Genomic DNA, 26,121 nt, shown 5'->3' with positions numbered 1-26,121 from the left:
AGACGCGGAAGGCTTTTATTTTATGATAAAGAACAATTGTTGTACTTTTTCGTTAAATGATTTGGTTTATGGCAAGGCCATTTCAATTGGGGGCATTTATGTTTTAAATGATGTATGACGTTTATCATGTGAAAACTAAAAAGCTCAAAACAGGTGATCCAAATGAATCCTACCTTTGGCATTGTCGTTTAGGTCACATAAACGAAAGACAAATTAAGTGACTTGCTTCATCGAAAGTGTTCAAACCATTTGATTTCGAATCTTATGGTATATGCGAGTCTTGCCTTTTAGGCAAGATGACTGGTGCACCTTTTGCGGGAAAAGGGACACAAGCTAGTGAGATTTTGGCTCTCATACATACGGATGTGTGTGGACCATTAACCATCACCGAAGAGGAGATTTTCACTACTTCATTACGTTTACTGATGACTTGAGTAAATATGGGTATGTCTACTTGATGAAGAACAAGAGTGAAGCTTTTGACAAGTTCAAGGAGTTTCAGAATGAAGTAGAGAACCAATAGGATAAAAATATTAAGACCCTACGATCCGATCATGGTGGTGAATACCTAAATTTTGAATTTGATTCACTCCTAAAAGATTGTGGTATAGTTAAGATTCAATTCAAAGGCGGCTACTTAGCCCTACATTAGCGGGACTAAGTAACACAATGGACTCCTCCTGGCACACTACAACTAAATGGTGTGGCCGAAAGGAGAAACCGAACTTTACTAGATATGGTCCGGTCTATGATGAGTCTAACCGATGTTCCTAGTTCATTTTGGGGTTTTGCCCTCTTGTCTGCAATATTTTCACTAAATCGAAGCCTGACTAAAGCGGCCAATAAGACTCCATAATAGATAGGGATAGGGAAAGTCCCTCATTTGTCATTCATGCATATTTGGGGTAGCGAAGTGTACGTCAAGATCAAGTCTGACAATAAGCTTGTACCCATATCGGACAAATGTTTATTTGTAGGATATCCAAGGGAAACACGCGGCTATTACTTCTACAATAAAAACGAGAACAAAGTGTTTGTGGGTCATGATGATGTCTTCTTAGAAAGAGAGTTTATTTCTAGAAGACAGAGTGGGAGAAAATTTAAACTTGATGAAGTTCGAGAGCCACAAACCGACAATGAGGTAGAGGAGAACGTGGAGATTAACGTTCCCTCCTCCTCTGAAATGGTAATTGTTCCTAGAAAGTCAAGTAGGATTTTTAATCCACCTAACCGCTACCTTGGTAACATCGAAAAGGATGGTGTTTTGTTACTTTTGGAAAGTGATGAACCCACTACCTACAAATTGCCCACGTCTAGTCCCGACTCCTCACATTGGCTAGAACCCATGCGGTCCGAAATGGATTCCATATACGAGAACCAAGTATGGGAATTGGGGGATTTACCTGAGGGAGTGCGACCCCTTCAGTGTAAATGGATATATAAAATTAAGCTCGGCGTGGATAAACATATAGATGTTTTCAAAGCTAGATTGGTCACAAAAAGTTTCACCCAATTTCATGGTCTACACTATGACGAAACCTTCGCTCCAGTCGCTATGCTTCGGTCCATTAGGATAATCTTAGCGGTTGCCGCATTTCATGATTATGAGATTTGGCAAATGGATGTCAAAACCGCCTTATTGAATGGGATTCTAGAAGAGGAAGAGTACATGATACAACCTGAAGGTTTTGTGGATACATCTAACCTTAAGAAGGTGTTTAAGCTCAAGAAGTCCATATATGGTCTTCAGCACGCATCTCGGAGTTGGAATCTTCGTTTTGATCATGTTATTAAACAATATGATTTCACTAGAAGTGTTGAATAACCATGTTTATACATGAAGTTTAGTGGGAGTAAGGTTGCATTCCTTGTCCTATATGTGGATGACTTATTGCTCATTGGGAATGATATTCCATCGCTCACTTCCGTTAAGGAGTGGCTAGGGAAACACTTCCAGATGAAAGACTTGGGAGAGGCACAACGAATCTTGGGTATCCGGATCTATAGGGATAGGTCCAAAAAGATACTAGCATTAAGTCAAGAAGCTTATATTGACAAAGTTCTTGACCGGTTCAATATGAAAGACTCCAATAGAGGATTTCTACCTATGGGCCAAGGTATTACTTTGAGCAAGTCACAGTCTCCCTCTACCCCTAAGGAGATTAAACACATGAAGACCGTCCCTTATGCTTCCGCTATTGGGTCTATCATGTATGCTATGATTTGCACTCATCCCAACGTTGCGTATGCCTTGAGCATGACAAGTCACTGGATAGCCGGAAAGAACATCCTTAAGTACATGAGAAGGACTAAGGATTCGTTTATAGTGTTTGGAGGAGAAACTGAGTTGCATGTAAGAGGTTACACGGACGCAAGTTTCAAAACCGATCGGGATGATATAAAATCCCAATCCGGCTATGTGTTTATGCTAAATGGAGGAGTTATTTGCTGGAAGAGCTTCAAGCAAAGCGTTACCGCGGATTCTACAACAGAGGCTGAGTACCTTGCAGCGTCTGAGGCTGCAAAGGAAGCTGTTTGGATTAGGCAATTCATGGAGAGACTAGGAGTAGTCCATTCCACCAAAGATCCGATCACTCTATATTGTGATAACAGTGGGGCTATTTTTCTAGCCAAAGAGCCAAAGTCTAGTAATAAAGCTAGACACATTGAAAGGAAATACCATGTAATTACAGATTATGTCGAAAGGAAGGAAATAGACATTTGTAAGGTTGGAACAGACGATTATATTGCTGATCCTTTAACCAAGCCTTTATCAAAGGCTAAGCATGATGGTCATGTCGTTGATGGGATTGAGACGAGTACCAGATTTTCTTTAGATTATGGATATGTAATAATTGGATAGTGTATCTCTTTTTATATATATGATAATCGCATTCATTGTTTAAGCATTCATTTATGAATCTTTTATTTAGTGTGACTAAATTTTTAAAACCTTGTTTATCTGAATAAGTTGTGGAGACAATGTTGAACACTATTCAAGTGAATAAGATGAACATTGTATTTTGTCCCTAGTCACTTAATGAGGTGACGTCTCGGAGTGACTAGATTGTAAGTCGATTGATGGTTGTTCAACACCATGAGGTCATACGTGATGACTAGTCGATTACATAGGCAGAGTGTGTGACACTTTGCCGGAAAGTGACCATTTAGAGAGTCCCTAAGTTCTATTATAGACACCTGGTCGTGGCAGGGATCTCTAAGATGTTCCTATGAGTCGATTCTTTTGACTTGAGACAATTATCCAAGTCAGTGCAGTTTCTAAGTGACTTTGGTTTTTGTCCTAGGTCATACCGTGAAAGGAGGCCAAAGGACATCTTCTGAGTCATGATAATCTGTATTGGGCAAAGATAGATAGGGCATACAGGAATTGTCCACCCACGTTGGGTAACTATATCTTGTGGCCACTCTAGGAGTTGTGACTATAAATGCGTGGCCACGCTCGGAAGTAATTTGTGGGAAATTTTTTCGGTCAAGTAGTCACACTCCCGATCGATAAAAGCACTCGCAATATGTTCATGTGCAAGTGCGACTTGAAAGACACCTTGCATTGAGTGGGAGATTAAAACGGACGAGAGAATTGGTAGCGCACACCTTGTGTCGGACAAGTGGGAGAAAGTTGGAGTTAGTGTCCTCCACAATAGTTCGTTTACATAATAAATCTTATTAAAGGAATATCATCAGGATATTTATTATTTGATCCTCGTCAGTTGATTAACGTAAATCAATAACAGTTCGCTGACTAGAGTTTGACGTTATTGTCGTGAGACGGCGGTGATCAACTGACCCCTTTCTGTCACACCTAAAGGAACGAGCCCCAATTGACAACTAATTAATTGTATGAGATACAATTTATTTAGTCCCTTTATTTATTGACTAATAGGTTAGTCTATTATTTTTAGAGAGATTTCGAGTTGCGAACTCGTGACGCGGCAGTTATTATTTGATTATGCGATAATTAAATAATAAGTTTTATGAGACGAGTTTTAGTTAATTAATTGTTAAGTTTAATGTGACTAATATTAGTACGTAAATAATATGTGTAGAGGTACACATATATTTACGGAGTGTTTTGAACAAAATTAATCGGGAAGTGTTTAAACTTAAAACGATGTTTATATAAAAATTACACGTATTTGTGCGACAAATATAAGAACCGATTTGGACTCATAAATGGGCATTGGACCGTGTAAAATAGAGTGTAGTGGATGATTATAAGCATAATCATTTCACTTTACTTTATACTCTTCCATAAGTTATCTTTTGTTCTTTTACATGTGATAAAGAATTGGATATACAATAAGACAAAATCCACTCCTACACTCCACCCCTCTCAACCGGTTTTCCCCTCCATATAGACCAAAATTTTGTTCATTTTCATACTACTCACTTGTACACTTTTGCATGTGAATTAAACTTGTTTGTGTTTCTCTCTAAAACTAATAAAAATAATTTACTAAGAAGTTAGTAATCAAAAATAATTACTAAAATTGTTACTAATTTTACACATATTATCAAGGGTATATCTTATCAAATATCTAGTTAATATTTGTAGGATATTGGGTATTTGTTCTTGGGTGCACATTGTTAGGATATCTTCTCCTTGAAGATTTGGTAAGGAGGATCATCCTTTGTTTTAAGCTCAAGAACAATAAAGATAGGAGATCTTGATTGTGCTCTTATTACCATCAAAATCAATGTAAGGAAATTGGTTTTCCTTAAACTTTATTATTTTGCTTTTATATTAGCATGCATGTTACATAGATCACTATAATAACATATTATGAGATAATTTATTTTTAATTAGAGAGTCTAATTTAGATCTATGATCTTTCATGGCAAGGGTGCTACAAACCCATGTAACCCACGGTGCAACCCCAACAAACCCTCAGGACAAACACCTTCAACAACCCCATTCCCGCCTGTCAACGGTGGTCTAACGTAGGTCCGGTCAACCTCTGGTGGTCCACGGTTAGGGTTATGGCATAGCTAGGTCATACGGTGGTCCAATTTACGAGTTATATGAAATAATTACGAGATGAGTTATATTATGAGATGGTTTTGAGAAATCTTACCTTGAGACGATTAATTAAGATGAATGCTCCCTTTTCCTTCTTTATATCTCCCTCTCTCCCTTTATATAATTTTGTGAGATTTATGTGAATAAAGTCTTATGGTATGACAAGCCCTCCTTTTATACTAGTATAGGGTAGGTGGAAGGAAGTTTCCTTGAAGTTTCCAAATATTATAATATGTTATAATATTATTAGTATCTTATTATTGTAAAATTATTGTGTTTTTTGTATTGTCATATTATTAGTCCATATTAACCATACACGGCTAAGACTCACGCCCAACTAGCAATCCCGCCTAATTATTATTTTATTATTTTATTTTTCGTCTCATAATATAATTCTCTAATTAATATAATTTATTAAATACCTTTTGAAAACACATTTTAATATTTCCACCGTCTGACTAACTATTAACCACGACTTAAGATATGGGGTATTACAGTCTTCCCTCCTTAAAAAGAACTTCGTCCCCGAAGTTCACCCAAATCACCCGACTGGCCGAAACAACAAGCCTAAATTAACCAATTTGAATTCATTAAAAGATACTTTTATTATCAAACTAACATCGAAATGTCACAAAATACGAGGTTTTACATCCTATCCCCCTAAAAAAAAGGGTTATGTCTCCGTAACGAACTTACTTAAACAAAAAGACTAGGATACTTGTCCCTAATTACAGCTTCAGCTTCCCATGTAGCTTCCTCTACTTTATGATTAGACCATACTAAAGCTCTCTAACCATTACGAGTCTTCCTCACTTTTCTATCCAAGATCTCCTTAGGTACCTCAACATAAGACAACTGCTCATGAATCTCAACATGCTCAGGCTCCAAGACATGAGTAGGATAACTCACATATTTCCTCAACTAAGAAACATGAAACACATTATAGACCTTATCCAAAGCTAGAGGTAGTGCTAAACGGTATGCTACCTCTCCAACTCTGTCTAAGATCTCAAATGGTCCAATAAACTTTTGACTTAGCTTTCCTCTCTTCCCAAATCTCATCACTCCCTTCATAAGAGACACTTTTAGCAACACTTTATCTCCCACAGCAAACTCTATCTCACTTCTCTTCAAATCTGCATAGCTTTTCTGCCTATCCTGCGTCGCACGCATCTTCTGTCAAATAATATACACTTGCTCCACCATCTCTTATATCATTTCAGGTCCCAACACAACCGCATCCGCTCTGTCAACCCAACAAACTGAATCCTGCACTTCCTTCCATACAAAGCCTAACTCCATCACACATGCTCTCAACATATCCTCCAGTGTTTGAATTATCCTCTCAGTCTGACCATCCGTAGCTGGATAAAATGCGTACTCATCTTCAACTGAGTCACCATCAAAGATTGCAACTCCTGCCAGAACTTAGATATAAACCTTGAATCACGATAAGAAATAACGTCTTTAGGCACACCATGAAGCTTCACCTCATACTTGACATAGGCCTTAGCTAACTCAGCTTTACTCAAAGTATCTTTCAAATGAATGAAGTGAGCTAACTTAGTCAATCGATCCACAATTACCCATATCATATTATTCCCCTTCTGAGTTCTAGGCAACCCCACAATGAAGTCCATAGAAATGCTCTCACACTTCTACTCAGGTACATCTAATGATTGAGCTTTACCTTCAGGTCTCTTATGCTCTCCCTTTACTCTTGACAAACCAAACATCTTGTAACAAACTCAGCAACCTCCTTCTTCTTATTAGGCCACCAAAAAGTCTTCTTCAAGTCTTTATATAACTTATCTCCTCCAGGATGAACAGAATATGGAGTAGAGTGAGCTTCAGTTAAGATCTTCCTTTTTTAATTCTTCATCATAAGGTACACACCATCTCCCATCGAACCTCAAGCTTCCATCACTAGCCACGGAAAACCGTGACTTTCTTCACCCTCCACGGCACTGCCCATGGCCGAAATCTACCGTGGCACCCGTGGGTTCCCCCATTTGCTTCTCTCTGATTTCAGCATACAACTCAGGCTTAATGGTCAAATCTCCAATTGTATCTCCCTTCTTAATCATAGAAATGCCCATTTTCTCCACCTCTTCATGCAATCTCACCCATGACATGGCAGTAAACAAAGCATGAACAAATTTCCTACTCAGTGCATCTGCCACCACATTAGCCTTCCCTTCGTGGTACACTATCTCCATATCATAATCTCCAATCAACTCTGTCCACCTCCTTTATGTTATATTTAGCTCCTTCTGGGTATAAATGTACTTAAGGGTCTAGTGATCAGAAAATACCTTAAAAGTAGCTCCATAAAGGTAATGACGCTATAATTTCAATGCAAACACCACTGATACCAAATCCAAGTCATGGGTAGGGTAATTCTCCTTATATGGTTTCAACTGTCTCGAGGCATAGGTTATCACCTTCCCATTTTGCATCAACACATACCCCAATCCATTCTTCGAGGCATCGGTATATACTTCAAAATTCTCACTCCCTTTAGGTAAAGCTAGAATAGGAGCTATAGTCAGGCGCTCCTTCAAGGTTAGGAATGCCTTCTCACAACTCTCATCCCACTTAAACTTATTCTCCTTCTTCATCAAGGTAGTCAAAGGCTTAGCTATTTTTGAGAAGTCTTTTACAAACCTCCTATTTTAAAGAAGTCTTTTACTCGGATCCACTGACACTCCCTCCTTAGACATCACATGCCCCAGGAAGGCAACTTTCTCCAACCAAAACTCACATTTACTCAACTTACCATAAAGATTATTCTCCCTCAAGGTCTGCAATATAATTCTCAAATGCTTCTCATATTCCTCCTTATCCTTAGAGTATACTAGGATATCATCGAAAAAGACAACTACGAACTGATCCAAATAGGGACTAAACACGCAGTTCATGAAAGTGATAGACCCCTAATTAGACTCCTCTAATTAGTTTACCAAATTACTCTAATTTAGTGATTTAATGATCTATGTAACATGCATGCAATATAAAGGCATTAATATAAATAAGAGATAAAATCTCATTTCTTACAATGATATGGAATCAAATATGGGCACAATAAGAACGCTTTTATTATTGTTCTTGAGCTAATAATAATGGAATGATCCTCCAAGAAATCCAAATCTCCAATGTAGAAGACCTCCTTTAGATTGAACCCAAGAACTTGCCACAAATTAGTATAAGTATTATTAACTAGATACTATAAATACAACCCTTAATAATATTACTAACACTTTGTAGTAATATTTAAATATGTAGATACCCAGTATCTGCTGAGACTCCAACAAACACCCGATGATTATCGGACTATAACATGCTTTGGAATCGCGGCGTTTAATCGAAAGTTTGTGTACAACTTTACGACGGAAAACTTAAAACGATTTCGAAAATAAAACATTTCAAAACTTTTTAAAAGTACCTGGAGTGTTTAATGCACGACGACGGGGTCGCAATGACACTAACTAGAGTCAAAACCAACACCGGACCAAAAACCGACTCAAAAATTCAAATCCCGACTCCAACAACGAGTCAAACCGAGTCAACCACCAAAAACAAAACATTCAAAGCCTTCTATACTAAGATTTCCCGGATTCATGAATTGTCAAGTACCAAAGATCTGACTACAAATCCTAGGATAGAACAAATCATGATTGCACTTGTGTGAAAGTGACAGGATAACTCGAAGACCCGCGACGTGGCTCGCGCCTCTTTGAGCAGCCCAGGTGGCCACGTCGCTCAAAACTCACACAACCACTCATTTTCCTATAAATACCCCTCAAATGCCCCCATTTGAGAACTTACGCGAGTGTCCGCCCCCTCTTTTCTCCCTTAAAATTCTCGACTCGACTTCTTAAGTCACAATCCGGTGCGTATTTACGACCTACCGATCGTAAATACAAGCCTTACACATTGTTTGGTACCGTCATCGTGCATTAAATCACTTGACCGACCACTTCGACCACTACACCGTCACTAATCTTAATAAAACACTCATTTTACTTACCAATACGGTTTTAAAACGAGTCTTTTCCGACCAAACGAGTTGTTACGCTTACGTCGGTTTCTCGCCATAACCAAACATGTAAGTATGAGGGTGTAAAAATCCTTCTTTTATCATGTCTTCATTTGTTTTATGACTATAACATGATAAAACATGCATAACACGATCCAAAACATGGGATAAACGAGCCAAAACTGAGTTTTGGCCTGAGGCAGAAGCCCCTTATTGTGCACATAGGCTCGCGCCTCAATGGGGTGCCCAGGTCAGAACTCAACCGTGTTTGTTCTCGTCTTTCCGCTTTAATCCATTTTTATATTTGTAATCGGTTTTCACTATTTCAAATATTTTCAAACCTTTTTATTTTATTTCACTTGTTTTTAACCATAAAACATTTTTCACCCTTGGTTCCTCATACCATGACGGTTAAATCCGTGTTTCAGTGATAATATTTGGTTAATAACATTTAAAAGGTATTTAAAGCCTTTTATTTCATTTCTTTACATTTTGGGAGGTATTTTAAAGCCTTTCATCATTTCTTTATATAATCAAAACAAGCATATTGGTCACCAACACAAAGTCATCCTTGGTTCTACATACCATGTCGGATTTTAACCCGAGTAGGATGATGAGTATCAACTAATTATTTTCAAATGAACTTAAAACAATTAGTTCATAATTATTTTTAAAATTATTCATGTTAAGCTTGCCAAGTCGAACTCGACACCGAATATCATCAAAATCATGATGATTATTCGAGTCTCGTTCCTCAAATCAACACATGCGGCCTAAACAACCCTTTCAAACCAAAACGGGTTCAAATACCCATTTTTCAACACGTTTTATAAACGTTTTTCAAATGGTCAGAACCCATCTTAAACCATTGACTGACCCGCGCCTAAACAAGCCCTTTTCTTTCTCATTTTCAAAACCAGGGGAGACCCCCTTACATCGCTAACAGGCTCGCGCCTCATATGGCTGCCTGGTGCAGGGTCTGTTCCCTTTCCAGCATTAGTCTAGGACGATCCCTACTCCGGTTAGCCCGGATATAGGACGGATCAGATGACTATTTACTTATTCAAAAATCTTATTTGCAAAATGCTTTACTAAGACAAATGGATCACGTTATGCACCATAAACCTAATACGGTAACGTTTAATTTCCGTCTTGCATGCAAATCAACCATTAATCCAACTCGACATCTTATACTCGATACTTGGATTAAATTAACCGACTTAGAAAGCTCTCCCATGTTAGGTTTAAATTATTGGATGCGCATTTATGCATTTAAACCGTTTTATCAACTTTTGCATTCAACCAACCAAGATCGATCAGTAGAGGCCCCTACCGCGGGCGGGATTGGGTGTCTGATTAAAGGGCTTCCCAATACGTACCTTCACCTATTACTCAGAAACTTTGGATAGTGGACGACCTTATCCAGGGCGTACGAGAGTCATTCTAGAGATAGGATGCTAAAGAGGGACGATTCCTTATCTTTAGTACCTATGCCAAACACTGCTTTGTGCTTCGTTTGACCGAGGTATAAAGTGGATTTGAACGGGTTCCAAGCATCCCACAAATGCTTGGTGGCGACTCCGAACATCTCTAATCGTTTGGAGACCCTTACCAAGACGAAACCGACCATTCTAAAACGATCCGGTCGAAAGCATTTTACGCCGCCGAGCGTGGCTTTCAAAAGACCGTTGTATGTCCACAGATCGGCTGGGCTTGCAGGTGGGCCATTTCCACAGATTGGCGACTTCGCAGGGGAACACTAGGACACTTACGTCTTTGTGATCCCTAGATGGTAAGACTCGAACGAGATCTTGGTTGGAATGCATTAATTGATATTACGGTCGCGGACGGGTTCCTTGTCCGGGCCCACAACCTAACCTTCATCGGCCAATTAGCTCGTCTCGTCGGCGTGAGTTTTCCCATCCCTGCGTTTTGAATCCCGATTGAGTCAAGCATACCATTGACGTCACACATTTCTGTTTCGTCAAAGAGCTTTCATCACTTCCGAGCACGAGGCTAGGGCACCCTCCTTACACATTTTGTTTGGATTGGTATCCCTCTCGCAAATCGGGGTTTGATTGCTTGGTGTGTAACCCACCCTTCTAAGCCAAAACCCGTGTCAGCATAATGCATAATATAATGAACTGTGAGTGCTTATGTGCTACTTGATCATAAGTCCTTCCGCGTCATTTTCAAACTTTCAAAAAAACACCCTTTTGCGCCGTTATAATTGCCATTTCAAATCTCGGTCTTCTGCCCACCGTTGCACGCCTTTCTAGGCCATCGTAATGACGATTTTAAACTCAGTTTTTATAACCATTTCAACACGCCATTTTAGGCCGTCGTAATGACGATTTTCAAACCCGGTTTTTATAACCATTTTAACACGCCTTTTTAGGCCGTCATAATGACGATTTTTAAACTCGGTTTTTATAACCATTTCAACACGCCTTTCTAGGCCATCGTAATGACGATTTTCAAAACCCGGTTTTTATAACCATTTCTACTCGCCTTTCTAGGCCGTCGTAATGACGATTTTTAAACTCGGTTTTCTACAACCATTTCAAATCACCTTTTTACGCCGTTATAATCTCCGCGTCTAGACACGGATTTTAACCCATTTCGCGCCGACAATGGCTCTTTCAAAAACTGAGAAAAGTACACACCCTTTTCTCGAGACACTTTTGAGATCCCAAGGCCATGCACCGTCCCCGAGACCTCTTCAGACATTTCAAACTCGATTTTCAAAACATACAATTTTGAATTTCAAAAACCGTCTTGGGAGACAGTACATTGTTTTCCGAGCCGATTCAAACTCAAAACCCTCTTTTGCAAATAAACTTAAGACAACCCTTTCAACTGACCGACTTGCGGAGATCTCTATCTTCGGAAGCCGTCTACAAAGCGACAAATGAATCTTTTTGAAAATTTCTCTTTTTGAAAACTTCAGTCCGCCATTCTAATTCCGCCTCGTGTCTATCGAGTCAAAGGAAACGTACTTATGGGTCTTTACTTATGAGTCGTCTCACCAGTAGACTCGTCCAATGGCGTCACGCCCCTACGTTGGACACGTGTCAAAGGTTTGGTCAACACCGTTACGTCATAAATCGAGTCAACACCGAGGTACCACACACGGTCATCCGCGTCTTCTTGAGTCTTATCTTTATCTTGTCCTTTATGTTGTCTGCGTTCATTCATCGAACCGTGTCAGATTGAGTTATAATGTGAGAGGTTTTTCTGCCTCAGAGTCATGGCCCCGTATTCAACTTCGTCTGTCAACAGCAACAACAATGATAACAACAGAGATGTCACGACTGCTCAGCTAGCCAACCTGCTCACCGCTCTTAAGGTCACCTTGGATCGTATCGAGACCCGTATTGACGCCCCGGAAAACAAAGAAACTGGAGAACATAACACTCCACCTCTGACTAAAACTGAGAAAAGGGTCAAGCTCTTGGAAGAACAGCTCCTAGCCCGGGGTAACAATATCCATCTTGAGAAGAACCGAAGGTTTGAACCTGTTGGGAATCAACTACCTGACAACTTTACCCTGACTGATGTGCCCAAGTTCAAAGGAGTGGAGGACCTGCTCAATCATATCTGTGCCTTCAAAGACTACATGGCCATAAAAGGGGTCAAACAGGAGCTCTTCACCCGAATCTTCCCATCATCCTTGGAACCGATCCCTCGCTAATGGTACAACTCCCTTCACCTGAAGAACCTTACTACCTGGGATGAGGTCGCGGTTGAATTTGCTAAGCAATACGCTGACAATGTTGAAATCCAAGCCAATACTCGTACCCTTGAGGTCCTAACCCAGAACGACAAGGAGGGATTCACCGAGTTCTTAAGCCGTTGGAGGAGGGTAAGTACTCAGCTAGTCAGCAAGCCGAGTGAATCAACTTTGGTGGAAAAGTTCGTCAACAATCTCCGCCCAGTGTATGCCAACTTACTGAGGTATCAAAATATTAAGACCTTCCAGGATCTGCAAATTCTGGGGACACGCATTGAAGATGACCTCCGGAAGGGTGTCTTGGCCAAGACCACTGGCAGAGGCTACAAGGGATCCACCTCAACCGGATCTCCCCCTTATGGTCAAATGAACAAGATCGATGAAGTCAACCTCGTTGAACCATCTGCTAAGAGAGCTGAGCGCCCCCAGAGAGTGTTCACTAATATAGGGTCAACTTATGCAAGTGCCCTGAAGAGGCTCATGGACCATGGAAAGTTACAACCAATCGGACCCACCCCGGATCCGACCGATTGTAAGAAATCACGCTTCTGGAACCCCAATGCCTACTATCAGTACCATCAAGGGAAAGGGCATGATACAGAAACCTGCTTCAAACTCAAACACATCATCCAAGACATGATTGAGAAAGGGGATTGCCTTTACCCTCACCGACTAAGCCAAACAACAAAACAAACTCTCTCGGAATCCACGCTATCTCCAACGATGAGCCAACTCTGGACTGCTCACACCTCATCCTGCCAATTGATGACGAGGTGAACACCCTGGAGAAAGATCCCTCGGATGGGGTATTTGTGTTTAGTGCCGCAACTATGCTCACCATGTTCCGACAGGTTGAGGAAGCCATAGCCAGCCTCTCCGAGAGGATTACCCGACTTGATAATACCTACCGCCGACTTATCTTCAATCCTCCACCACCACGCCCGAGGGAGAGTCCCCCGAGCGCCCAAAACTACCCTCACCCTGACGTATTGCTCCCGCGACCATTCTGGCATGCACCTCACAATAATCATCCTCACAATAATCATCCTCACAATAATCACCCTCACAATAATCAACCCCACAAAAACTACCCTCACAGAAATATCCCTCACAAAAATTACCCAACAAAGAATACCCCTCCAAGGCGCCTTCGAGATCCTGAAATCAATGGCATCTGGAGAGATGATGTTGAAGATGTCTATATTATCCCAGGGAAAGAGAAACGGGCGAAAGAGATCGGTCACCTTACCCGGTCCAAACGCCCGTATCAGAACCCGAACAATTCAGCGGTCGCTCCAACAACAAACGACCAAGTCGTCCCGGAAGTAGACACTCAACCAAGAGCTCCTGAGAATTCGATCCTCAAGCAGGTTCAGAAGGCAAAAGCCGAGATCTCGATCTGGCAACTGATCGCGACATCCTTTGAGTATCGACAGGCTTTGCTATAGGCCTTGGGAAAATTAACTATGCCCTCCACCTCTTCCCCTGAAGAAATAGTGGCACATATGACGAGGGACTCCCCTCACTTGAACAACCCAGTCGTCTTATCTGACAAAGATATCCCTCCCTTCGGAGCCAATCATAACCTTGCCCTATACATTATCGTACAATGTCTCAATAAGAATGTACCCATGGCCCTTGTAGATGACGGATCAGCGGTAAAAGTCATTCCCCTCAAGACTGCTCACAAGCTGGGTATTAAGGAAGTTGATTTGGTCCCAATAAATCAAGGAGTACGCGTCTACGACGGCACTCGTCGCATGGTCGCGTGGCTCATCACTCTGACTGTCGCAACCGGACCGCTGGAATGGCAAACCAGTTTTCAGGTGGTCGACATCGACGTCTCCTTCAATATGCTCCCGGGACGTCCCTGGATTCACGCCGTCAAGGAAGTTACCTCAACTCTCCACCAGAAGATCAGGGTCCCCTTCAACGGGAAAACAATCACAATTCCTACTTCCCCGATCAAAGCTGTCATGAGAAAAGGAATAGCCTCCCAGACCATTTAGGAAGATGACAATAGGGATTCCAAGCTGTGAATGCCATAACTGATGAATCAACACCCTTTGATTGTGACGCGTTTGCCAGCCTCACAATCAACCGCATCATGATGCGCCAGGGTTACTTCCCGGGTTTGCCCCTCAATCCACTGAAGAGCACCTTACCTCCCTTGAAACAGGCTAAGGTCCCCAACATCCCCTTCGGACTGGGATATGAACCTACCGATGAAGATATCCAGGAGATGAACCTCCTAATTCGAAAACGCAAGAGCACGGAGTTATCCTCCGTCCCTATCATCCGACCCTCAATGGATACTTTGTTCCCGAGGGAGAGTCTGAGCTCTACCATGGCTTTCCATATAACACCCCCATTTATTCAGGAGCCTTTGGCTAGACATTCCCAAACAAATAGGACTGTTACCATCTCGGTTTCCCGAGGCAGTGAATAACAAAGTACAACAAACCAAAGTACTTTAAACTAAAACTTAATCATTACATGTTTATTACAACTTACTAATTAAAACTTAATAAAAAATAATTACAACTCGCAGCGGAAATAAATAAAGTGATATAATAATTCTATGTGATCTAGACTTCAACTATGGTCCAAGTCAAGCTCTCATCCCAATGCTCCCAAGTCAGCTAATCTTTAGTACCTGTCAAATCTGCTCCCCATAAAACGGTTCACCGCAGGTGTTCACGAATACACAGTAAACCACGAGGTTTAGTAGGATAATCACACAACATTAAAATACAAACTATCATATGTAAACACGTGGAATAAATACCACCACCATTTCACCTTCATATTCACTCTAGTCGTCCCGGTCCCTGACCGAGGCTCCACCACACCGTCGTCCCGCCAACTCCTGGCCCGGGGATAAACACAAATGTCATCCCAGTCCGAGACTGAGGGTAATCTCATAACTCATTGTCGTCCCAGTCCGAGACTGAGGATAATCTCATAACAATATTATGTCCCACAATATAAACAGAAATATCGTCTCAGTCCAAGACTGAGGATAACCGATAAAATAGTATGCCAATACGAATAATCCAATCCAATAAAACAATAGTAATTTACGCATCCATTCAATCCCCTAAAAGAAAAAGAGTTGAGTAGTTATCCTACCTCGAAAGCAAGCACTCCAATTACGCAATCCAATTAGTAGAAATCCAATATAAGCTTCTCAACAATACCGTCACCTAATCATAAATAATTATTTACAATTACTATCTATTCATAACCAATTGATTATATTACTTAAATTATTATTGCCCTTTCATTATATATATTAAAACCCGGTTACTTATAACCCCGAGTTAACTCAACTTAGAACCCGACATACATGTATTAACTATTTAATTAATTAATTAATTATCTCGACTAAACTAACCCGATTAAAATATTGGTTAAAACCCGTCCTAATTAAATAAAACACAAACACCCAACCTAATACCTTATACCAACCGTCTTCAAACAATCAAACCAAACACACTTACCCACAACCATGCGTTCCCGTGTAAACATCCCCAAACACAACATTCATACGGTTTAAAACCGTATATAGTAACCCCCCCATTAGCAGCCACCAAACACGCTTTACCAGCCACCTAGAGACACCACGACACCAACCACCAGTATCCTGCACCACCACGCCCCTAGACAACCTCCAACCACCATCCTAATCGCCCCCTACAGCCTGCAAATTTACGCCCTAGACAAGCCCCTCAAACCCGACACAAAGAACACAACAAACACCCAACACCCTTTCTACCACCACTACAACAGCCTATGGCCCCCGCCTCCAGCAACCTGGCTACCTACTACCACCAGCAGCCCCGCCTTTCCCTTCTCTTCCTCTACAACACGACACAAACCCTACAGCAACATCCCAAACCCGATATCCCCTATTTTCGCGTTTTCCAGCCATCAACCACCCCAAACCGCCACCTCCGACCACCACGACACCAACACGGTGGTCGACACTCACCCCTGGTCTTAAACCATCCTATCCCAGGTTCAATTGGTCAAGTTTCATGGGTCGAATCCCCAAAAATCCCCTTTCGACATACCCTAACAGCAAACCCAAACAACCACTCAAAACCCGCCTGAAACCCCCTTTCCCGAGGTCCCTGGTGGTCCACGGTGAGTCCTGGTCAATCTATGGTGGTCCATGGTCCTAGTCACGGTCACGACTCGTCATATGGTGGTCTAGTTTACAAGTTATAACAAAGCAAACATGTATACATGAGGCAGTCTGAGAATATTACCTTGAGACGATAAAAGACGATAATTTCCTTGCTATTCCCGTTTCTTGTTCTCCCTCTCTCTTTATAAATTATTTTTCAGATTTGATGAATAATAAGGACTATTGTTTGAGGTTTCATCTATTTATATTGGTAGGCTAAGGTTATAAGAAACCAATTAGGAAATATAAAATATATTTATTATTATTATTAGTAATTATCCGATCCCGACAATTAATCAACCAATTTACGTAACATATATAGTCGACCCAAGCCCTATAGCACATGACCCAACTCCAATCCCGTCTTTCTTTATTATTTTATTTATTTAATTACCGTCTCATAACAAATATTATTATTATAAATACAATTACTATTATTATTATTATTATTATTATTATTATTATTATTATTATTATTATTATTATTATTATTATTATTATTACTACTATTGCTATTATTATTATCGTATTACTATTATTATTATAACATAATAATCATTCACTATTACCATATAAATTATCGTATATTATTATTATTACACAATTACCATCCGACCCATTACTCTATTATTCTATTATTTTATTATATCATTCCGTCTTATTCACAATTATTAATTATAACCGTCATAATCAATTATTCGAATTACGTAAATTAGTTATATAAACTTCACTAAACTACGGGGTATTACAGTCTTTCCCCCTTAAAATGAACTTCGTCCTGAAGTTCGCCCAGAAATTCTACAAAATTCAATAACCATCAATACAACCGAGTACCATTTCAACTTATTACCATCGCACATGATTAACCATTTTCTTACTATCAACCATATCAAACTTATCAAAATTTGTCACAAAATAAACTCAAAACATTTGATGTATCACATTCTATCCCCCTAAGAATTAACTTCGTCCTCGAATGTCGAGATATCAACAACAGAAATAATAACCCATTTATCGTAACCTCTGAAGACATGTATACACATTGCAACATAAGACAATCTACAACTACTACCTTTAACACAACATTGATTGATGGATAAATATGTATAACAACAATCTTTGAATTACTTTTTACTACTTGCGCGTTTATTTCTTACCAACGAGGTCTAACTTAATCATGGATGCAACTAATACAAATACATAGGCTTAGGGCAACACATTTCTCATATCACTAGACATGTCTTTCTACTTCACATAATTTACAACATCAAAATCTCAATGTGCAAGAGTTAAGAAACAAAATTTACATTTTTCATGGATAAGAAAACCATGTTACAAATTCTAAAAATCATTAATAAATAATAAAATACTTACCTATTGAGCACTTATAATTTTTATAAAATAAAGAGTGTTAGTAAACTATGAGAAAAAAAATGAAGTCAAAAACTCCTAAGGTCAATTTATAATACATTTTACAACTTATTTGGTCGAAACAGAAATTTCACAGCAACTTGTCAGAAACTTAGGTCAAATTGGAAAAATCACCATAAATTGTCAATATATTTTTCTACAGCGTCGCTTACCAATTTAGAAACATATACGAATCTTTTAAACAATGGAGTTGGAATTCCACCAAATAGACAAGCAGTTTTTAAATGGAAAATTTTACAAAAACATAGCGCGAAAACATCATTGTACAGGAAAATTCTGACCACTGTGCACTAAAGTATTTATTCCTCCTAAACCGTATATTATTTGAATATGAGACCAGTGGCATATGAAAGCTAACTCACAAGGATATTACGCATAAAAATCTCGTATAAGAATTTTAAACAAACAGTAAATGGCAGTCAAAAAAATCATGGGTAAAATCTTGTGAAATCAACCAAAATCGCATTCTTTACAATTCCACACAACAATTAATATTTCACATGCTTAACCATATTCACTCCTTTCACATACATGCCCACATACGTCCTCATATCAACATGCTTAAAACAATGCTTAAAAAAATCATATCACATCCCTTCATCGTAAAAACAAAGTTACGCCCACGTAATCGCAATCATCAACGAAAACAACATGTAAACAAGGCAACAAGAACTTTCAAGACAAAACAAACAATATTCATTTTAAATTACCCCACACTCTCAAGTATTCTCTCAGGGTTCCCGGTTCAAAACTGAGAGGGCCATGGTACGAATTAAGGGCTCCTTCTTAACCGCACTAAGAGGGGCACCTAACAGTTTCTACCCGGGGTTCATTTTATTTAGACACATCCTAAGTTCATTATTATTCGTTGGTTAGGCCTGAGGATCGTTTTTCTCTGATACCACTTTTTAACACCCCCATTTATTCAGGAGCCTTTGGCTAGACATTCTCAAACAGTCCACCATAAACCGGCCTTCCCTCTCAAATAGTAGGCAGCTTGATCTACTTGCAGCTCCGCAGGACACTATAGGAGCTCAAAAAGGTTGTCAAACTCCTTGTGTCAATCTCCAAGTCAAGATGGTTCACCTAATCCGTCATACTTCGTCGGGTTGTGCCTCGCAATAGAAACACTCAATTTAGCAGGATCCTGAGTTGACCCCTTTGACTTCAATGCAGCAGTCAAAGCTTCATTCATAGCAATGAGACGATCAATATCCTCATGATAAATGTTAGTAGGTGTAGGTGTAGATTTCTTTGGAGGCATGATTCTGATATAAGAAATAAAATGAAACACATAAGCTTCTACTTAGGAATTTAGGAATAAGGTTTTTAAATAATAATGTCCATGCAAACAAAACAACATGTGGTTGACTGGACTGGCCCAAGACCAGCCAACCATGGCGACCCTAGGGCCACCATGGCCCTACACCTCACGGCCTTGCCGTGATGCTACCACCATTCATAAAAAAAAATCTATCATTCTTACCATTAAATTACTACAATTAAACATGGTTTCGGGGTCACATAATCCGCATATCACTAGACATGATATTTCTACTTCATATAACATCCATTCATGTAAATTACTGAATTCATGGTATTAACGTATTCATGCTTATATATATAAACTCCTTCAATAACTCAATCCACCACATGATTCATATAATCATCCAATCTTATGAAAATTTCAATAATAATTCACGTATTACACGGCCCTAGGCCAACCATCACGCCACATAATACTTACCTCAATCCGCATCCTGCAACAAGGTTAGAAATTTCTATCTTAAGGCAAACAACTGACCCTTAAGACATAAAATACTTTCTAACTACCCTACTCGTTCAATTCCCTCAAGGTGACCGGTTCGAAACTGAAAGGGCTAGAAGTTTGGTGTGAGGGGGCCCCTGCTCATCCCAAGCCTAAGGGGCTCCTAATAGTTTCTACCCGGGTTTATTTTATTCGACACATCCTAAGTTCATTGAGTTCAATTATTTTAGGCCTGAGGAACGTCGGCTCCGATACCACTTTGTAACACCCTCATTTATTTGAAAGCCTTTACTAGGCATTCCTAGATAAATATAAGTATTACCATCTCATTTTCCTGAGGCAGTGATAACAAAGGCAAACAAAACCAAAGTACTTTAAATAATCTAAACGATTAATGGTTTGATTGCAACGTATCCAAACTGAATAACTGTAATGTAATTAAATACATCTCGCAACGGGAATTAAATAAAGTGAATAACAAAATAACAACTGTCTGAACTAAGTGATCTAGACTACTAAGTATGTCGTCCAAGCCTCACGGATCTTGTGCTCCCATTTCAGCCATCTCAAATACCTGTTATTTAATCTGCTCCCCAATTAACCGGAAATATTAATTGGTTCACTACAGGACGCCATCAATTAAAGCAGGCATCATTTTAGTTTGACACAGCAAACACACATCAACCAAAGGGTCAAGTAGGATATAAATTCAACAGTTATAAAACACAATAATAAATATGCATGATATGCAAATGCAATACAGCTGCGCTTATTACCCGTTCATCCGACCAATCCCTGGCCCAGGGAAAACCCTCAACTGAAGTTGAGTTAACCAGGATACACCTTAGGACACCAGAGACAAGTCTGTAGAACTAGCCTGGGCCTTAAACCAGAATAAATCTGAGGACACCAGCGACAAGTCTGCAAATGCAGCACCAGCTTGGGCCTAAATCAAAATAACTGATAACCAATATGTATGTGATATGTCAATGAATGCAACAACGATAATATACTTCTATGAAACAATCCACAACAATATCTCAGCCAAAGGCTATAAACCAACCAATCAAACATACTATATGAATGATATAACCACAGAAAAACACAGTTGAGTAGATATCCTACCTGGCAACCAAATATTCCAATTACGCAGTTCCAAGAAAACAACTAAAAGTATTCTTCAACAAATTCGTCACCTAGCATAAAAAATATTTGCAATTACTAACTAATTATAATCAATTATATTTAATTACCTTTAATTACATTAATTGTATTATTATTTTTACTTAATTTATTATTTATCAACCTGTCTTAACAAATTCCAAAATAACCAACCAATCTCGTGTCAATTCTATGTTCAAAACCAACAAACACACCAAACCATACACGGGTTTAACCCATGTTAAAATAACCTTGCACAACCCACATAAAACCCGTGTAAAAACACCCAAACCCGACACCAATACAACCAACCACCAACTCCACCGTGAGCCACCAACCCAACCACCCATCAACTACCAACACCAACCACCAACTATGGCATCACCACCATGCCCTAGCCACCACCCTCACAACACCACCAACAACTTATGAATATACCACCCTATACACAAATGCCATACACCACTAGTAGCCACCACCGTGGTCTCCTCTGACCCACGGTGGTCCCACCAGCAGCCACCCATCCTAGGTCAGGTCTAGGTCAAGACATGGTGGTCCTATTGCTAGCAATTATATGGTTTAACAACAAAAACCCCGCAACAACCACCCATATTTGAATTATCCGGCAACAACCGCACAAGCCACCACCTTTAACAACCCCAACATTACCACCATGGTCGAGGCACCCACCATGAGTAAACCACCAAGGTCTGGTCCCAAAACAACCACAACAAGCGTGTTAAAAACACGTGTAACCCACAGTGCAACCCCAACAAACCCTCACGACAAACACCTTCAACAACCCCGTTCCCACCGGTCAACGGTGGTCTAAAGTAGCTCCGGGCAACCCCTGGTGGTCCACGGTTAGGGTTACGGCATAGCTAGGTCATACGGTTGTCCAACTTACGAGTTATATGAAATAATCACGAGATGAGTTATATTTTGAGACGATTTTAAAAAATCTTACTGTGGACAAGGCCCTCGGGAACTGCGTCCGAGGGATCCACACCCGGCATAATCGACTCGAGGTTCTTTCGAATCGAATTAAGACATATTAGAGTCGCCACCAAGTTTTTTGGGAACTTGGAACCGTTCAAGTCAACTTTACACCTTTCATCGAAAAGCATAAAGCCCATCGACTACGAGTGATTAAAGATAAAGACTTGTACCCTATATCACTCGATTTGAATGACTCTCGTAATCCAATGGTATTTAGACGGATCCACAAACCATAGATCTTGAGTAAGGGGTGAGGGTACGTGTTGGGAAGCCCATAAGGACACCCAACCCCGCCCGTCAATAACGGCCTCTACTAAGTCAAGTGTCGGATTTCAAACAAGGTCATAGCTACTACGATGTATGATATGCAAACGTTGTTTTAACCCTAACATGTGAAGTTTCTATGTCGATTTAGATGCAACTAAACTAACTTTGTCAAAGTTGTAATTTAGCATGTGGGTTGATTGATCTAACAACATGTAAAGCAAACAAACAAGGCTTAAGGGGGAATGGGGAGCCGTTGGGATCTACCTATTACAAACCAGGCATTTCATGCCGACACAACAACAAATTAAAGATACAACTCGATCTAAATACAATTGCTACATACAACTCAAAACACGACACAAAACACACGGCCATTGGGCCTTGAAAACCGTGCACATGGGGGAGGTGACTCACGGCCTACATGACACACGGCCGTGGGTCCCTCCTCGTATTGCGTGCTCTCACTTAATCCCATCGAATTAGACATTGGGCTACGCACCAAAGCATGCATTAGCATAAACCGGGCCATGTTGCTTTAAACAACATGCGGTTTACTACGCTCCTACAAGCATTGGGAACAACCGTCTAACCAAATAAAACTAAGGTTTTCAGAAAAGGTTTTGACTCAAAAAGGAGAACTAATTACAAATAGATTATAAAACGTGACTCAAAGAAACATAAATTAATTACAAGTGATAAAACAAATAAAGAACGAGCGATGCAAAAACAAACGAAATAGGAAAGGTCAAACACACGGCCAAACACACGGCCAACCACGGCCCAACCAAAGCCAACCTAGTTCCTAAGTTAGATTTATTGATTAGATCGAATGATTGCGAAAAGGAATCGAAAACAAGTTAGAAAAACGAGTTAAAAACGATGTTGATTGATTGTCGCGCAAGGGTGCATTCTACACGGCCGAAAGGGTCCAATTAGGTTAAATTCGCTAATTAATTTAACTCATCGAGTGTCAATAAGAAGGTGCTAATCACGCACTCTTATACTAGCGAGAAATTAGGTGAAAGAGATAGATGCATTCAATTATTTACAGAAATCGTCGATTGATTTTATAACTTGCGTCGAAGCCACCTAAAGTGTCTAATTAGATTATTAAATTGATTTAAAGTCATCTAATTACGTCATAGGTTAACAATCAGAAGTTAAACTAACATGCAACGGGTCCTAAAGTCCATCGATTTGGCGAAAAAAGAAGAGGGTCGAAAGCGAAGATCGAAGTTAGAAACTTGTTTTATTTATGCCCTACCTTGAACACGAGGATATGTAAATGAGACAGGGGTGTACGACCGACAGAAGGAGCGGTTTCTTTTCCCATCTCAAGTCAACGCGGGTGTTCATGGTGGTACTTTAACTCATACTCGGACTAACTAGTTTCGTAGTTAATTAAAACAAACGATAATTAAAACGAAAAACAAACAAAAAAGACAATAAAAAAAGGCATAAAAAAACGAAATAAAAAGAGAAGAGAGAAGGGGATTTGATGCACCCTCAACCTACATGTATCGTTGACACCGTCTTGGGTCGTAATCGATGGTAGATTTTATCTCGAGAGGCCGTCGTCGACGAAGTAACAAAGCAACACGCGTTTTGGAAAGTTTCTGGACAGCAGTTTTAAAACAGTGATATCTCCCTCGTTTCACGACGAAAATTCGATCCGAAAGATGTTTTGGAAACTAGAAAGAGAGGAGAACAAGGATCTTAAAGCAACCCCTGCTCGATTTGGGTTATTGGGCACGAAAAACGAGCACAAACAGAACTGGACAGACAAGAGTAAACCGCGAAAACAGAGTGTTATTTCACTCTGTTTTTCGAGGGATCTCGTGTGCTCTCAAGGTCAATTCGGCTCGTAAATCTTTGTCTAATGTGTAGATGGATGTTATGTGGTTAATTAGGAACAAGAAACTCGAATTTTTATGGTGATTTGATGGAGGAACGAAAGGGTTTTCGAAGGAGACACACAAACAGTTTCAGTTTGTGTGTCGGTTTTGTTTAGGGTTTTTGGAGGATGTTTAGGGTTTGTTTCTGAGGTTTAAAGCTTGTATGTGATGCTTGGATGTGTGGAGGACTTAGAGGAATGATTGTATGGTGAAGGGGTGGTATTTATAAGGGTTTAAAATAGGTTAAAAGGGAGTAAGGAGCAGTCGGGCTCATTGAACATGGCTGCTGTCCATCGGTTTTGGGAGGGGTTTCTAGGGTTCGTTTTGGGGGATTTCTTGGTGATCAAGCTAGGATAATATGGGTAGGATACTAGGGTATGGGTTAGGGTTAATGGGTACGGGTCTTGGTAGTGTTTGAAGTGGGTTTTGGGCTCGCGAATTGAGCTGCAAAACAGGGGAGGGATTCGGTTTTATGCGGGCTGCTTGGGGTTGGTTTTGAACGAGATTTTGGGCTGCTTGTGAGGGGGTTCGAACATGGGTTGATGGGTAGAGGCTTAGGTGGGTTAGTGTACTCGAGATTCGTGCCAATTCGCAAAGGAAACGGGCTTAAAAACCGAGCTAAAAACGAGCTCAAAACGAGTGTCCAAAACGAATTCTTCGCTTTTAAAACGATTTTTCAAATCAAATAACAATTTAAAATAAATGACTTTTCAAATCAAATATTCTCATAAAAATGATTTTTCAAATCAAATACTTATTTTATTTTCAATAAAATAAACTTTGGGAAAATAAATTTAAAATAAATTAAATTTACCTAAAAAACCAATAATTTAAATATCATTTAAATTAAAAAAACGAACTCTCTAAAAAACATTAATTTAAATATCATTTAAATTAATAAAATGAATTCACTTAAAAAAAAACATTAATTTAAATATCATTTAAATTAATAAAATACTTCATCGACGACGCCCATTCTACCTCGTAAAACGAGCTCCAAATAATGACAATGACAACTAAAGAATACATGTGTCCTATCATCATCGGGTGTTTGTCGGGTTCTCTATAAATTCCAATATCGACGGATACGGGTATCTACAGAGCCCCCACTTTGACTGAGGCTTGGACAAGGCGAAAGTCAAAGTATACCCCAGTCCCTTTCGACCGAGGATTCTTCGGGTCGTTTATAGTCCATTAGACTTGCGTATATAAGCTCACTTGACCATAAGAAGAGATCATACCTGAAACTTCGTTGGGGATTAACTCTTGCTTCTGTTGCGTCGAATTATCATTGTTGGTCATCGACCCATGAATTGCATAAATGGTGGGTTGAGCCTTATCCTTAGGCGCCTACGTATCCGTTTCTGACGGAATCAAACCCGCGTCGTAGTTCGGCCACTGCTGACACATGCCCAAAGTTTATCATCTGCTGGCGTATATCCAAAATTCATCATCTACTGACATTGGCCCAAAATTTATCATCTGCTGGCACTTGTCTAAATGGGACGGGACTTTCCGAGGAGGTTGCCGTCGCTTTCATCATTTGCTTTCAGCTAAGGAATTCTTCCATTCATACTCTTGTAATTGAATTGAATTCT

The 26,121-nt window shown here is 39.9% G+C and overlaps 1 protein-coding gene across 1 annotated transcript; it reads right to left on the bottom strand.

Moving 5' to 3' along the window:
* Window positions 1–5,827: 5,827 nt before the first annotated feature.
* LOC141631644 (uncharacterized) lies at window positions 5,828–7,257 on the bottom strand. The gene is made up of 5 exons (XM_074444285.1): window positions 7,027–7,257; window positions 6,516–6,696; window positions 6,302–6,456; window positions 6,104–6,196; window positions 5,828–5,959 (listed from the first exon to the last, which is right to left on the bottom strand). Exons 1-5 carry the CDS (start codon window positions 7,255–7,257, stop codon window positions 5,828–5,830), a joined length of 792 nt encoding a protein of 263 aa, XP_074300386.1.
* Between the last annotated feature and the right edge of the window lie 18,864 nt (window positions 7,258–26,121).

This window comes from Silene latifolia, chromosome Y (genome assembly GCF_048544455.1).
Source record: "Silene latifolia isolate original U9 population chromosome Y, ASM4854445v1, whole genome shotgun sequence".
NCBI classification, from domain to species: Eukaryota; Viridiplantae; Streptophyta; class Magnoliopsida; order Caryophyllales; family Caryophyllaceae; genus Silene; species Silene latifolia.
The sequence above is the reverse complement of the archived record's forward strand: the minus strand, read 5'-3'. Positions and strand labels throughout refer to the sequence as shown.

Excerpts from the sequence above, each read along its gene's own strand:
- LOC141631644 (XM_074444285.1), bottom strand. The coding sequence starts at position 7,257 with ATGGAGATAGTGTACCACGAAGGGAAGGCTAATGTGGTGGCAGATGCA. Across the intron at positions 6,697-7,026 it reads GGGAACCCACGGGTGCCACG|AAGTGTGAGAGCATTTCTAT; the intron begins GTAGATTTCGGC and ends GTACCTGAGTAG. Across the intron at positions 5,960-6,103 it reads AAGTGTCTCTTATGAAGGGA|TTGAGGAAATATGTGAGTTA; the intron begins GTGATGAGATTT and ends CATGTTTCTTAG.